Source organism: Drosophila subobscura, chromosome O (genome assembly GCF_008121235.1).
Source record: "Drosophila subobscura isolate 14011-0131.10 chromosome O, UCBerk_Dsub_1.0, whole genome shotgun sequence".
Lineage (NCBI taxonomy): Eukaryota > Metazoa > Arthropoda > Insecta > Diptera > Drosophilidae > Drosophila > Drosophila subobscura.
Genome location: NC_048533.1, coordinates 5,807,269 through 5,820,494, shown reverse-complemented (window position 1 = coordinate 5,820,494; position 13,226 = coordinate 5,807,269). Strand labels below are relative to the sequence as shown.

At 45.3% G+C, this 13,226-nt stretch overlaps 7 protein-coding genes across 10 annotated transcripts; 6 read left to right on the top strand and 1 right to left on the bottom strand.

Annotated features, from left to right (window-relative positions):
- The first annotated feature begins 108 nt into the window (after window positions 1-108).
- LOC117898370 (sterol O-acyltransferase 1) lies at window positions 109-2,104 on the top strand. Its single transcript, XM_034807708.1, is given in 3 exon segments — window positions 109-921; window positions 981-1,901; window positions 1,904-2,104. Coding segments are annotated over 3 exon segments (1,680 nt in total). The 5' UTR covers window positions 109-266; the 3' UTR covers window positions 2,008-2,104.
- Window positions 2,105-2,221: 117 nt separating this feature from the next.
- LOC117898376 (cyclin-dependent kinases regulatory subunit) lies at window positions 2,222-5,302 on the bottom strand. Of its 2 annotated transcripts, XM_034807717.1 has the most exons (4): window positions 3,499-3,614; window positions 3,376-3,422; window positions 2,579-2,637; window positions 2,222-2,506 (listed from the first exon to the last, which is right to left on the bottom strand). In XM_034807717.1, the coding sequence occupies exons 1-4, from the start codon at window positions 3,554-3,556 to the stop codon at window positions 2,299-2,301; spliced, it is 372 nt and encodes a 123-aa protein (XP_034663608.1). In that variant the 5' UTR covers window positions 3,557-3,614; the 3' UTR covers window positions 2,222-2,298. The 2 variants fall into 2 exon arrangements, with proteins under 2 accessions (XP_034663608.1, XP_034663609.1); XM_034807718.1 differs by lacking the exons at window positions 3,376-3,422; window positions 3,499-3,614 and adding an exon at window positions 5,214-5,302 and having other exon boundaries at window positions 2,579-2,627.
- On the top strand, window positions 4,115-5,139 carry LOC117898375. Its single transcript, XM_034807716.1, has 2 exons — window positions 4,115-4,357; window positions 4,683-5,139. The coding sequence occupies exons 1-2, from the start codon at window positions 4,141-4,143 to the stop codon at window positions 4,874-4,876; spliced, it is 411 nt and encodes a 136-aa protein (XP_034663607.1). The 5' UTR covers window positions 4,115-4,140; the 3' UTR covers window positions 4,877-5,139.
- A 360-nt stretch (window positions 5,303-5,662) lies between the features above and the next one.
- Window positions 5,663-7,358, top strand: LOC117898374 (transmembrane protein 216). Of its 2 annotated transcripts, none has more exons than XM_034807715.1 (2): window positions 5,663-5,729; window positions 6,441-7,358. In XM_034807715.1, exons 1-2 carry the CDS (start codon window positions 5,678-5,680, stop codon window positions 6,632-6,634), a joined length of 246 nt encoding a protein of 81 aa, XP_034663606.1. In that variant the 5' UTR covers window positions 5,663-5,677; the 3' UTR covers window positions 6,635-7,358. The 2 variants fall into 2 exon arrangements, with proteins under 2 accessions (XP_034663606.1, XP_034663605.1); XM_034807714.1 differs by lacking the exon at window positions 5,663-5,729 and adding an exon at window positions 5,937-6,307.
- A 581-nt stretch (window positions 7,359-7,939) lies between these two features.
- LOC117898378 lies at window positions 7,940-9,626 on the top strand. The gene is made up of 2 exons (XM_034807721.1): window positions 7,940-8,114; window positions 8,188-9,626. The coding sequence occupies exons 1-2, from the start codon at window positions 8,093-8,095 to the stop codon at window positions 9,522-9,524; spliced, it is 1,359 nt and encodes a 452-aa protein (XP_034663612.1). The 5' UTR covers window positions 7,940-8,092; the 3' UTR covers window positions 9,525-9,626.
- Window positions 9,627-9,812: 186 nt separating this feature from the next.
- Window positions 9,813-11,349, top strand: LOC117898377 (transcription factor Ouib). The gene is given in 4 exon segments (XM_034807719.1): window positions 9,813-10,058; window positions 10,143-10,444; window positions 10,446-10,694; window positions 10,757-11,349. Coding segments are annotated over 4 exon segments (1,032 nt in total). The 5' UTR covers window positions 9,813-9,938; the 3' UTR covers window positions 11,118-11,349.
- A 121-nt stretch (window positions 11,350-11,470) lies between these two features.
- Window positions 11,471-13,101, top strand: LOC117898372 (transcription factor Ouib). Of its 2 annotated transcripts, XM_034807710.1 has the most exons (4): window positions 11,476-11,693; window positions 11,761-12,308; window positions 12,368-12,613; window positions 12,669-13,101. In XM_034807710.1, the coding sequence occupies exons 1-4, from the start codon at window positions 11,574-11,576 to the stop codon at window positions 12,949-12,951; spliced, it is 1,197 nt and encodes a 398-aa protein (XP_034663601.1). In that variant the 5' UTR covers window positions 11,476-11,573; the 3' UTR covers window positions 12,952-13,101. The 2 variants fall into 2 exon arrangements, with proteins under 2 accessions (XP_034663602.1, XP_034663601.1); XM_034807711.1 differs by lacking the exon at window positions 12,669-13,101 and having other exon boundaries at window positions 11,471-11,693; window positions 11,761-12,274; window positions 12,368-12,545.
- The last annotated feature ends 125 nt before the right edge of the window (window positions 13,102-13,226 follow it).

Below are 13,226 nucleotides of genomic sequence, written 5' to 3'. Positions count from 1 at the left end.
TTAGCTCCGCCACTGCCTTCGCCATTCAGCCAAGCGCCGTTATCTTCGTGAATTTGACAACAACTCGGCGTAAGCTTTGAAGGCAGAGAATCCAAGTGCGTCGTCGCGGACGCCTCGACGCAAACATTGTGCAAACTGACGTCCCACGGGGCAGTCGCAATAAGAATATAATTAATTGAGTAACGCGGCTATTAAAAACTAAGTGAACATTACTAAGGACTAACAAAGGAACAAAGGCTAAGGCGCACAATACCTCAAACAAAGCCATGAACGAGGGGACACAGCAGCGCAGGGGCGCGGCAGAACTGACCGAACTCAGTTTTGTGCGCGAAAAATTGCTGAAATTCCAGTCTAAAATGCTGGAAGACTTTGAGAAGCGCCTGTCCTGCATGGTCGAGGATGTCCTTCAGGATCTGCGGCAGCGAGAGCTGCGTGCCCACGAATTTCGCAGCTTCGAGATCCCCAATGGGGGAGTGAGCCATAATAGCGTTTGGCATAATCGCATGTCCAAACCAAACGTTTCAAACACTGCAGCCAGCGACGCTAGCGATAGTCCAAATGGTCATGCAAATGGTGCCAAGCCGGCGCACCACCAAGGACAGAAGCGAGCGGAGCGACGTCAATTGCCCGACAAGGTATTCGTCGCGCGGGAATCGTACCTGACCGCGCTGCTCCAGGTGGAGCACATGCGCACCATCTATCACATCTTCTACATTATTCTGGTCATGTTTCTGCTGAATGTGATCTTCTACGACTACTTTGTGAAGGGGCGGATTGATCTGGGCCTGGGCACGTTTCGGGGTGGACTGAAACGTTTGCACTGGGTCTTCGGCGTGTGGCTCCTGGAGCATGTATTTGTCCTGTCGCTGTATTACGCCTTCCAGGGATGGGCAGTGGTCAGGCATAAGCTAAAGCAGCATAGTAAGTACTACCGGGAATCCATGGAGCTCAAACTAATCTAAGATCATGTCCCTTGGCAGGTGCACTTCAACGATTCTGGTCACACAGTTGCCTGATTATGTACATCAGCTCCCAAGTGGTATTTTGCTTTGTGTCCACCTCGCTTTGCCTGAAGTTTGGACTGCCCTTCGTCAGCGCCTGCATCCTTCTGCTGGAGAGCACTCGCCTGCTGATGAAGATGCATGCCTTCGTGCGATACAACGCACCTCGAGTGCTGGCGGGAAAGGAGAAGACAGATGACGACCAGGAGGCCGCATCGGCCGGACGACCATTTGTGCCGCCTGTGCGAAGCTATGTGTACTTTCTGTTTGCCCCCACGCTGATCTATCGGGACAGCTATCCTCGTACCTCGCACATACGGTGGAAGTTTGCCCTAAACAGATTGCTGGAGGTAGTGGCCGTGGCCTTTCTCTACGCCTTTATTCACGAGCGTCACATACACGAGCACTTCGGAGAGTATGGCAGGGAGGAGATGGGCCCATCGAATTTGATCCTGAAACTGTTTGGCATGATGCTGCCCAGTGCTGTGATATTCCTGTGTGGCTTCTACATGATCCTGCACTCCTGGCTGAATTTCACTTCAGAGCTGCTACGCTTCGGGGATCGCATGTTCTACAAGGATTGGTGGACTTCTCACACCTACGACGCCTACTACCGCAACTGGAATGTGGTAGTGCACGATTGGCTGTACGAGTACGTGTACAAAGACATGTATATGCACGTCTTCAAGGGCTCCAAGGTGGCCGCCTCGTTGTCGGTGTTCATGATCTCGGCTCTGGTGCACGAGCAGGTGCTGGGATTCGCCTTGCAAATGTTCTTTCCCGTCATGTTTATCTTCTTTGGTGTTGTGGGCGTCGCTCTGGTGTATATGATGCGAAGTGCACCCAAAGTGCTGGGTAACATGTTCCTTTGGTTCTCCCTCATCCTGGGCAATGGCATGCTAATTCTCTCTACGCTATGGAATACTATGCAAAAAAGAATTGCGATCTCAGCAACGAAACCTGGACCGATCATCTCGTGCCGGCCGTCTGGCGTTGTTATAACTAGTTTTAAATGTACAATATTACTGCTTTTAAACTGTTCGTACACATGGCGTACATTTGATTTGTATTTTAGTTAGAGTAGATAACTTAAATGAATTTAACAGGAACGTTACAACACTTTAAACATTTATCGAAGTTTGAACTTGGTCAGCTGCAATGCTCCTAAAGCTAATGGATTACTTATTTTACATCAGGATGCCCTGATAAACCTGTCTATCTTATGGAATACTTTGTGAGTTGGTGGGTGCTGTCCTCTCCTCTTCTCTCTGCATCCCGACTAGGTCTTCGCTTGGCTTTATACACAGGCCGCCGCTTGTTTCGACGTCCCGTTGTCTTCCTCGACTCGTTTGCGTCGGAACAGAATCACATGGGGCTCTGGAGCGTGCATCATGTAATGAACCCAGCCGGGACTCTGCTGTACGCCAAGATTTCGCCACTCCGTTTCAGTCATCAGGTGAGCCTTGGGCACATGCTTGGCCAAATCGGAGGGTAGAATAACATGCCTGATGGTTGGGGGTAAAAACACACTTGTTGGCCAATTGTCTATAAATGGTCTCTTACTGCCGTGCACTCACCTGTATTCGAATTTGTCGTCAAAGTACTTTTCTGAGTACTGGATTTGATCTGCCGGCATCACGGTAAAATTAAATTAAAGTAAATCAAAAATTAAACAAATACGAGTAATATTGTCACCGCAAAATTATTGATAAAATATACCATCTGACCCTCAAAAATATACCAAAATATACCTTCTCATTTTAAAAATATTCCGTAAATGTACCGTAGTCTTAAATCATATTCCTCGATTTTGATGTTCTATTTGATATTTGCAAAATTGAATTGGCTATCTATTTGGCTTATTATAAATTGTATCTCTTAACCTTATATTTTACAAATTTTGTATTTGAATTTTTCATGCAAATCACTCCTTCTGGAAGCAAGGGAGTTTTTAATTTCAGTCTGTAAGTGTATGTAAATTATTAACTGAGACATATAATAACATATGTACATACTTTGAAATTCATATCGAAAATATATTTAAATACTTTACTCAGTAACAGCTTCGTTGTGACTGGCAACTTTTGAATACAATGACAGACTGTCGATAGCTCAGCAGAAGATAATTTTATAACTGAAATGGAATGTTTACAGCATAAGCAATTGATTGAAAAATCTGATAAAATTATAGTTTTAGCGCTGAGACTCCCAACTAGCTAGTAATATCACATAGAACATACATATCGAGGAATAGATTTAAGATTACGGTATATTTACTGTGTATTTTTTAAATGAAAAGGTATATTTTTTGGTACATTTTTGAGGGTTTTGCAGCATGAAATTCTGCCTTCACATGTTCCAAAATAAACCATACCATCCAAAGAAAAGTAAATTCCTTAGCAACGACTTCCCGTAAAAGGCCTAAAATATATTTTGATTGTTATTAATGGTGCAAATTCGTTGGCCACTGGCCTCTGGAGTGTGTGTGCGTACATACCAAAAGAACTGCTGCCGTCGCTGTTGTTGTTGTGTGCGTGTGCAGAGCAGAAGAGCATAGAAATTGCCAAGCGTTTTTATATAAGTTCCATGTTCTATGTTTCCCAACAATATATGCTACATACATATAAATGTGAACGCACATATTTAATATTAGCATAGAGTTGTCATCCAAACCCCCCCCTGGCAACCGACGCGCTGGCCCCTACAGCAATAGCAACGGCGAGAGAGCAGCAGCAGCAGCAGTTACGATACCAGTAAATATACATATGAGGAGGAGAACACAATTAAAAATACACCAAGAGCTCCATTAGTGCCTGTCCCCAGCCACCCAGCGTCACCCAGCCACAAATGGCTATATGGAAGTGCGCGTGCTAGAAGCGAAGCCACCACCTGCTGCTGTTGCTGCTTCGTGGGACGAGTGGTTCAGGGACTGGGACTAGGATAAGGTCTAGCACTACGGATATTGGCATTGCCCCACCCATCCAGACAGCTGCTTCAAACTGCGCCGGTGACGACGAGCAGTTGAGGGCAGCCGCATCTGCCCCTGCCCTAGCCCTAGGACCTCTACCCGCCGAGTGGAGCAGCAGCAGCCAGCGGCCAGGAGAACAACAAACGACGCCGCCACCGCCGCCGCAGTGCAATGAACGCCAGCCTCATCTATGAGATACTCATGTATCTGAATTCATTCTATTTCGGCATGTACGCCGCCTTCGAGGTGGGCGTGGGCGTGCTGAAGGCAATCAATCTGAACTACGGCGAGAATGTGTTGTCGCGGGAGGCGTCCATACTGCTCTCGCTGTGCATTATTGAGACCCTACGCATTGTCTTTGGCCGCAAGAGCAGTCTCAGCGATCGTGGTGAGTAGAAAAGCAACACCTTTCCAAAGGAATCCTAACCAGAGTTCTGATGATGATGATGACACTGCGAAATTATGGACGAGAGAGCTTCGACATTGTCATACATTCTCATACCCCTGCCTTTTGCTTGCAAACGTCAGCCGCCCATAAACGTTTCGTAGTATATGTATATGTATGTATGTACTCCCCCCTTCACCAAGCCCCCCACATCTATCGTGGCGTATGCGTAATTATGGTCATGATGCAGATGAGAAATGTAATCGGTTAATGGCAGAGTGACATATTTCCACTACTAATCTATTTTGTTTGTTTCTTTCTTTTGCAGGATGGCAAGCAACCGCATCCGTAATATTAACACTGCCCAGTCTTGCTATTGTTATATATTTGTGTTGTTTTCAAACCTATGTTCTCAAACTCGAAATGATTCTGAGTGCCTTAATGATCACCCTACAAGGTGCTGAACTAGTCTATGCCAGCATATTCATTTGTACAATGTGTCGACCCGTAACATACACCTAGCAGTTGATGTACCACGTTGTCAACGACGACGACAACGACCACGACCAAGCCATTATCATCAGCACTAGCACTAGCTCGACGAGAGGAAGCAGCGGCCGACGAGGCAGAGCGACGAGGAAGACGAGAGGTGGCTTGCTCCTGGCACTACTCCATCAGACGTCTAGACAATTTAGACCACTTTAACTTTAATGCAAACGAGATATTACAACCAATACATGAGATACGCTGGCGTATTGCTGTGTGTGCCCTGTGTCCATGAACCACAAAACCGAATGATCGACTGGCACTCCGCACCCGAAAATGAAACGAACCAAACAGCAAAACCCACGCACAACACATTCAGATGCCATCAGGAGGCTTCCTGCCATTAAGGTAACTGCTTTTCAAATTATATAAGCCAACCGATTGCACAGAGATACAGATCTTATTCGCGAGGCAGTATAACGCGACCGACGCGCGTCCGATTCTATCAAAAGCGAAAGCTGCATTTAATTTGAATTTCTTGTTTGCATTCTTTTGTCTGGCCTTTTGTCGCCAGCACCTCCCCTGCTGCTGCTGCTGCTGCTGCTCTGCCTGCCGCCTGGCGGCAGTACGCGCTCGTTGTTGGTATTTTTATACGCTTATGATGGTCTAAAATTATATACGAACTGCTTTAGTGCTCGTGCCTGTCCCCTAGGTGCAATGCACACTTCTAATTCAAATGTAATATATACAAATGTACATACGCCGGGCGGGACAGACACCCTCGGGTCGGCCAGAGTACCGATGAGAGATTGAGGCTACCACGGGGTCTATCGTCTGATGCGTTTCGGTTCGGTCTTTGGCCCCCAATTAGCCCCTTCTTTTGGGCCAGGGATTAGTTAATCTATTCTGACACTTTGGTGTACCCAGGCGCAGTGCATCTGTAGATCATCTGCTGCCCAAACTACGCCAGAGAAAGCCACTAAAACGGCGACAACGACCAGGCAGAGGCAGAGACACATTCACATTATTCAAATTTCGCAGCTACAAACCGTGCTCGACTGCCCGCTGCAACATCTAACGCAGAGGCAGGTTCCCACAACAGTCTATAAATACAGCGCCCAACGTGAGCAACACGGTGCGCCGTGCATTTGTTTTGGGGACGAAATTTGCCTTCAAGTTAAAGAGCGAAAGGTGCAAAAGTTGTTAACAGGATGCCGCCAAAGCGACCGCCACCGCTGGTGCCGAAGAAGCCCAATCCCAGCATGAATTACGAAGTGTTAATCTACTTGAACTCCTTTTACTTTGGGATGTTCGCCTGCTGCGAGATGGCGATGGGTTTGCTGAAGGCTATCAATCTGAGCTATACGGGGCATACCCTGGCCATGGATTCGGCGGTGATGGTTTCATTTATTGTAATGGAGTCAATACGCCTGATAATGGGACGCAAGAGTTCGTTGGCCGATCGAGGTAGACCTAGAGATTCCCCCCTCTCTCTCTCTCTCTTTGTGTTTGTCTCTGTTTTGCTCTCTTCTAATTTTAGTCATTTGTTATCAATAAAAACAACATTTTTAATGTGGCAATTTCTGTGTTTATTTCACAGGTTGGTCAGCCATATTGTCGGTGTTTATGACTGCTCCCTGCTTCCTCGGTGTCTCCTATCTGCTGCTGCTACAAACCTACCGACTGCGCCTGGAGTACTGCCTCTGTACGCTGCAGATAGCCCTCTACTTCACCGAAGTGTGGTATGCCATCGTCTTCGTTTTCTCACTGTGTCGTCCAGTAACTTATGATTAGTAAGAACAACAAACAGCAAACCGAACAAAAACATTTATACATTTAGTACTTACAAACAAGCGAAAAGTTTAGCAATATACAAACAAAACAAAAAGAAAAAAAGAATGATAATGATTGATAGATCGATGAAGAGAAATTGCAGTAGGCACTCGAGACTTGCTCATATGCCCCGAAAAAACAAAAAATTAAGTACGCAGAAACTTAGATGAAAGGAAATGAGAGAAACAACCCGTAAACAAAATAAAAAACTTGTGTAGTTTATATGATATATAATTATACTTATGATAAGATTTATGATAGAGAGAGCATACACACACACGGTTTTATATACAAGAATTGTTAACATTTAAGCATCAATTGGAACCAAAAGAGAGACAACAAGAAAGCTTCAATAACTTTGATGTAAAACTTGAAAAATAATTTTCACAATTTTTAAGAAGACAATTTTTTTGTATAAAACAAAAGAAAAATATAAGGAAAAACCATGAATTGTATGTGTGGTAAAATAATCTTAAATAAATAGTTGAATAATAGCTCGAATCTTTACACAAACTCTAGTCACAAACATCATGTAAATTACTCTTGAAATCCATTCAAAAAAAGGCAACAGAAGAATAGTTGGTTAACCAATAAGAGAAACCCAAAAAGAAAACTTAGCAAACCCACAGGAAAAGTCTAGACGATGTGTGTACTTTAATGAACAAATACTTTATATAAAAACTAGCATATAGCAAGCAACAAAATGAAAATAATAGAAAAGAAAAGGGACAGCATACTAAACTTTTAGAGAGTGTTAACGTAGGCAAAAGACCCTTCCTTCCCTCCATTCTTCACGTGTATGTGCCTATTGGCAGAAGCACAACCGAAATAAGTCAAGCTCAATTATCCCCGCCTCAAAAATGGAACAGAGTTCTGCTAGTCACCAAAAACTAAAGATTATGTACCTATAATTTGTAAGACCTTTTTGTGGTTTCATAGCCAGATACGCGCACAAATAGATCACAAAATGAAACACTTAAATCTCATGCTTTTAAAACTACAATTTTAATTAGAGAAGAAAAAAACATCTAGACAGTTACCTTACCAGCTAGAAACAAGGAAAAACCAAAGCCACAAAACTCCTTTTTTGATTTAATTTATTTCTATGTATAATATTTATGTACTTTCGTTGAATGCAATGCAAAGATGTTAACAAAACAATTTAGCTAATAAATAAAAACAAGCAGAAAACATACCAGATTTTATGACGAAAAGTAGGCTCTTGTACTAACTAGTCAATGGAAGCGGGGCATTTTAATTCAGTTTCATTTCAGTAACACCTTTACACAAACATCCAGACAGATCGATCTCTTCCAAATTTATTTTCGTCGGAATATTTTACAAATTTGTATTCTAAATTTTGAGGTGTACGAAACGAAATACTAAATTTTAATTGAATAAAATTTGCAAAAATTCCGAATGGACAAGCAGCAGAAGTCTGGTAAACATGCACAAATATTTATATTCCATCAACAATTAAAAATGTAAACAAAATGCTCGCTTTTATGATCCAGATGCCTCTTGCGGCCGTTCCACTTCGAGCAGCAGTCGTCGCGTCATGTGGAAAATGGACACGGACGATAAGGATGAGGAGGTCTTCGACTCGGTCGTCACCTATCGCTGGATGCCAGCAGAGGTCACCGTTAGCACCAAGAAATCGAAGAGCAATCCAGAGGTGGCTGGCAGACAAGAGGTTGCCAAGAAGAACTGGCGCATGATGGTTACCGAGTTGGTCAAACGCAAGGACCTGAAGCAACAGGAGCCGCCAAGTACATCTGGCGGTGTTGTACCAAAAGCCAATTCTTTGGCGAAACTGGAGGGACTCGACGGCAACGAGCGCGCCAAGGCTTATTGGATGCATCTATTCGACATACTTAGGAGGCAGAGGCGGGAAAAACAAATGGCTGTGCCGGAGGAGGACGAGGAGGAGGAGGAAAAGGATATTCCTTTGAGCGGCAGTTCCAGCCTGGCCCTGCGCTACAAACCTTCCCACGAGTCGCTGAAGTACAAAAGGAGCAAAGACCGAGGACTGGATCAGGATCAGCAGCAGCCGAGCACCTCCCACGCGGCGGCTGCCAGCTTGAATGTGGAAACCTGTGACCTGCCGCCGCACCAGACGTGTGTGGTGCGTGAGCCTCCGCCATTGTTTGCTCACCGCGTGCGCATCTCAATGGCCAACGACACCGACTCGTGCAGCTCCGGGGAGGTGGAAGCGCGGATTAACGGCCCCGCATCAGATGCCAGCAGCGTGGCCGGACTATCGAAGCATCTGTTGAGTGTCGTACTAACGACGCCCGCCTGCAGCTCCTTTACAAGCGATCCTCAGGTGGCACCCAGGCGTGGCAACGTCAAGCGTACAAAGTCATCTTCAGGCAGGGCACGTTCGCTCTCGGTGTCAGACAGAAAGTTGACTATTCCCAGCAACAGCGTCACGGCCGCTGGGTCCCCCTCAGAGCCGGCCAGAAAGTTGATTATCGCCCGCCACAGCGTCAAGACGGGCGGTTCCCCCCCAGAGTCGGCCAAAAAGTTGACTATCCCCAGCAACAGCGGTACGGAGGAGTCTGGCAATCTGTTGACAAACTCCAGTGTCAGCAGCAAGGCACGCTCCACTTCGGAGTCAGGCAAAAACAGCAACACCACTGGCAGCGTGGTGCCTAATCTGCGCCAGCGCCAGCAGGAGCTTCACCATTACCGTGTCCTCGTCGAGAAGCGTCGCCTGGACTTGCTCGAGCTCAAGATTGCTCGCGAACGTGAGGAGACTCTGCACCAGGACATCCTCTTCCACAAAGATTTGCAAATCAAAGAGAATCTCCTGAAAACCTACGACGACAACGATGTCTCTCACGCTTAGGAACTCCATTGCAGTTCACAGTGCCACCCCACACAGATTAGTAACAACAATTACAATAGGATAAACTAAATTCGCCGAGGTCGCAGTACCTCAAAAAGCATATCAAAGTCGGAATAATAAAACTCAAAGAAAGCAAGCCATAGACCGGGTAAACAAAACACCATTTTGCATTATTTATTCGATTTTAAGGGGGAAACCTATTTGCAGCTGAAAGCAGCGAGCACAGAAAAAGAATTATAAATAATAGTATACTTTTGTTAACTTTTATTTTTGAAACCAACCCTTACATTCGCGCCTTTTAAGACGGCAACAAACGATAAACGCGTCTCCCAGTGAATGTCAGCGCAGCTGCTCCAATTTACATGCAACTGCATTCCATTAAGTCGCCTTTTACAACAAGCGAGAGCCTCAAAGATGTTAATAAATATGTGCAGAACCTGCGGCAGGCGCAATCTCTGTGACCAAAGCATAAATCTATTCGAGCATGACAACAGGAAAGTGTTGCGGCATATTTTCATGATTGCTGGAATTCGGGTGAGCCGGAAGTTGTGTTTGAGACTGAGAAATGGAAATTTACATGTCCCCATGCAAATGTCTTTGTTTTGGGGTATACCACAGTTGAGAGATCTGACGAATGTTCCCGGCTTCATCTGCCATTGCTGCCAGTCGGATCTCAAAATGGCCATGACCTTTCGGAAGCTGTGCCTCAAGACCCAGAAACGATGGCAGCCCAAAATTGTGAAAGACGAAGATTCCTCTCTTAGCGAAATGGAATGCCAAGCACAGGCAGAACCGTTGAAGGGAAAAATAATGAATTGTAGCAAAGTCAGCACATTTATGGAAACTGATGACGAGCCAAAGGAGCCGGAGGAACCGTTCATAATAATGCTGGAAAGAGCAGCCAACGAGCAATATTTTCGAGTGTGAACAAATCGATGAGATGGAAGCCAATAACTTGGACCTGGATATCGCCATAAAATGCGAGCCAGAGGGAAGTAGCAGCGAAGCGGAACAGCTAACTAGTGATCCAATACTAACCAAAAGTAGCCACAAAGTCAAGTCGGAAGACGAACCCTACATATGCGAGCTGTGTGGGACGCATTCCCATTCAAAGACTGTTTTTGAGCGCCACATGCGAAAGCACACGGGTGAGCGCCCGTACGGTTGCCTGTAAGACTCAACAAAGCTCCCAATTATGAAATGTATTAAGTCCCCATTACTATGTTTTGCAGGGAGTGTACCGCAAAGTTTTTCACGGCCGCCGAATTGCGTTCACATCATCGTGTCCACACGGGAGAGCGACCGTTTGCCTGTCGCTATTGTGAGCGGCGATATGTGAGCTACATGGGCAGATTGAAGCACGAGAGAATCCACACCAATGAGCGCCCTTTTGTCTGCGCCGAGTGCGGCAAGGCATTCACCAATTCCTATATACTAAAGAACCACATGCTAGTGCATACGGGCGAACGACAATTTCGATGTGATCTCTGTGAGCGATCTTTCCAGCGAAAGACGCATCTGCGGACGCATTTCCAATCAAACACTCACCAGCAGAACCTCGTGAAGCAGCAGCAGCTGGACGGTGTCTTGTGAAGTCCTATAGAATAATTCGTAACACGTACAGCGGTAACCAAATGGAATCTTAGTTTAAAATGAAAATTGTTTAGCGGTCTTATTTTGAGCCAGTGTTGCACGGCGGCACCTGTAAATGTGGGCGATGGTTTCGGTCATAAAAAAGATAGCTAGAAATAGCCAACAAATTTTGTATGACAGAAAAAAATTACACTTTCTGTCGGAAAAATAAACGGATGATTTCTTATCGTTCCCATAGGAATATCATCCCTGATTCGGTCGACCAAAAATTGAGCGCATCTGAGTACTGAGCTTTTTTACAATTTACCCCGCATTGGGAAATTGAAAAAAGCTAGATCTAGTTGGAAAAGAGCTAAGTTGGCAGCCCTGGTTGCGAATGGCCAACTGTTGTGTGGGTGGAATGTCTTTGTTTACAATTGTCAATTATTAGGTTTTATAAGCCATTCGTCGGAAAAAATGCTGCAAAACGTTTGTCGAACATGCGCCAGCAACACGGACGACAAAAATGCTTTGAAGCTTTTCAAAACCAACGCGAGGGGTCTGGTGCAACAAATCAATTTAATTGCCGGCATATTGGTAAGGTAGAAGGAATCCAAATTATACATCTATACTTTTAAAACAATCATTTGAATCCACACCTCAGCTTCAATTCGATCCAGAATTACCGGATTGGATATGCGAAAGATGTCAAACCGCCGTGCAGAGCGCCATAGAGTTCCGTGAGCAATGTCTGAGCAGCCAAGAAAAGTTAAAAACCTGCGATGGGATGCCCACTGAGAGTTCCAGGTCTGCATCCACCCAAATAATCTGTGTACGCCGTAGTACACGCACCCAGAAACAGCTGGGAGTTGCTACAGAGCCAAAGAGTCCGCCCAGTCCCACAGAAGTAATGATCAAAGATGAGAATCTGAGCAATGGCGGCGATGTGGAGGACGATGGTGTGGACCATCTGGATACCAGCAATGATGCAGATCTTAATTTCGTATTTAAAGAGTTGCCCTTGTCAGAAGATGACCATGGGTCACCAGCCAAAGTCCGAAAAGATCGACGAAAGAGACACTTAAGCGAAAAGCGCCAAAAACCAACTCTAACCGTCTTCTTCTGCGATCAATGTGGCACCAATATCACTGGGAAGTCATCGTTTGATCGTCACCAGCGTAAGCACAGCGGCGTTCGACCCTTCCAGTGCGAGTAGGCTGAGAAAACGAAGCAACTTCAGTACAGCTTGTAATTTGTTTGGACCTTTTTAGACTCTGCCCCGCCCGCTTCCTATCCGCCGGGGAGCTGAAAGGACATCAGGTGATGCACACGGGGGATCGTAACTTCCCCTGCCGCTACTGTGAACGCACCTATGTCAACTACAGCGGGCGGCTGCGTCACGAACGAACTCATACCAATGAAAGGCCTTTTGTCTGCTCCCAGTGTTCCAAGGGCTTCACTAATTCATACATTCTTAAGAATCATATGCTCGTCCATACGGGCGAGCGCTTGTTCAGGCAAGTAACCAACTCATTGTGGTTCAATTTGTTACATTAACAGCGCCATTTGCATATGTGAGCTGTGCCAGCGTTCGTTTACGCGACCAACCCACTTGAAGACCCACTATCGGTCGAACACGCACAAACACAATCTGGAAAAGGCAAAGGCCGAGAAACAGCAGCAGCCAGAGGGCTTGGAGATGGCTCTGCCACAGCAGACTGACTTCCTAGTGGAGCAACAACCGGCAGTGGCCTTCACGATAGAAGTGCCTTTGCCTGTGGAGCAGGCATCCTCATTGGATGTAGCCGCTCAGCAGCTCTTGGGACCATCAACCTTAGTATTTAGTACAAGCTGAACCAACGACAACGTAAAGCCAAATATATATAATTAATGCCTTAATTTTATTCGCTTAAAATAAGACTTATAAAGACCATTTTAAATATGACTTTATATTTTAAACCTTACTCTTTGAAAACCAACCAACAACTGGAGACTTGATCATTTTGATTTGAAGATAGAATTTATTAATGATTAAACTTTTATTACAACTCAACTTCTTTTATACTACCGCTGAAATGCTACTTGTCAGTATAGTCCGCCATTGAGCCAAGGCAAATTTTATAACGGTGC

Excerpts from the sequence above, each read along its gene's own strand:
- LOC117898376 (XM_034807717.1), bottom strand. The coding sequence starts at position 3,556 with ATGCTCTTCTGCTCTGCACACGCACACAACAACAACAGCGACGGCAGC. Across the intron at positions 3,423-3,498 it reads CGACGGCAGCAGTTCTTTTG|GCCTTTTACGGGAAGTCGTT; the intron begins GTATGTACGCAC and ends AATATATTTTAG. Across the intron at positions 2,638-3,375 it reads AATTTACTTTTCTTTGGATG|ATGCCGGCAGATCAAATCCA; the intron begins GTATGGTTTATT and ends AATTTTACCGTG.
- LOC117898378 (XM_034807721.1), top strand. The coding sequence starts at position 8,093 with ATGGACAAGCAGCAGAAGTCTG. Across the intron at positions 8,115-8,187 it reads GGACAAGCAGCAGAAGTCTG|ATGCCTCTTGCGGCCGTTCC; the intron begins GTAAACATGCAC and ends TTTATGATCCAG.
- LOC117898375 (XM_034807716.1), top strand. The coding sequence starts at position 4,141 with ATGAACGCCAGCCTCATCTATGAGATACTCATGTATCTGAATTCATTC. Across the intron at positions 4,358-4,682 it reads GAGCAGTCTCAGCGATCGTG|GATGGCAAGCAACCGCATCC; the intron begins GTGAGTAGAAAA and ends TTTCTTTTGCAG.
- LOC117898374 (XM_034807714.1), top strand. The coding sequence starts at position 6,052 with ATGCCGCCAAAGCGACCGCCACCGCTGGTGCCGAAGAAGCCCAATCCC. Across the intron at positions 6,308-6,440 it reads GAGTTCGTTGGCCGATCGAG|GTTGGTCAGCCATATTGTCG; the intron begins GTAGACCTAGAG and ends TTTATTTCACAG.
- LOC117898372 (XM_034807710.1), top strand. The coding sequence starts at position 11,574 with ATGCTGCAAAACGTTTGTCGAACATGCGCCAGCAACACGGACGACAAA. Across the intron at positions 11,694-11,760 it reads ATTTAATTGCCGGCATATTG|CTTCAATTCGATCCAGAATT; the intron begins GTAAGGTAGAAG and ends TCCACACCTCAG. Across the intron at positions 12,309-12,367 it reads GTTCGACCCTTCCAGTGCGA|ACTCTGCCCCGCCCGCTTCC; the intron begins GTAGGCTGAGAA and ends GGACCTTTTTAG.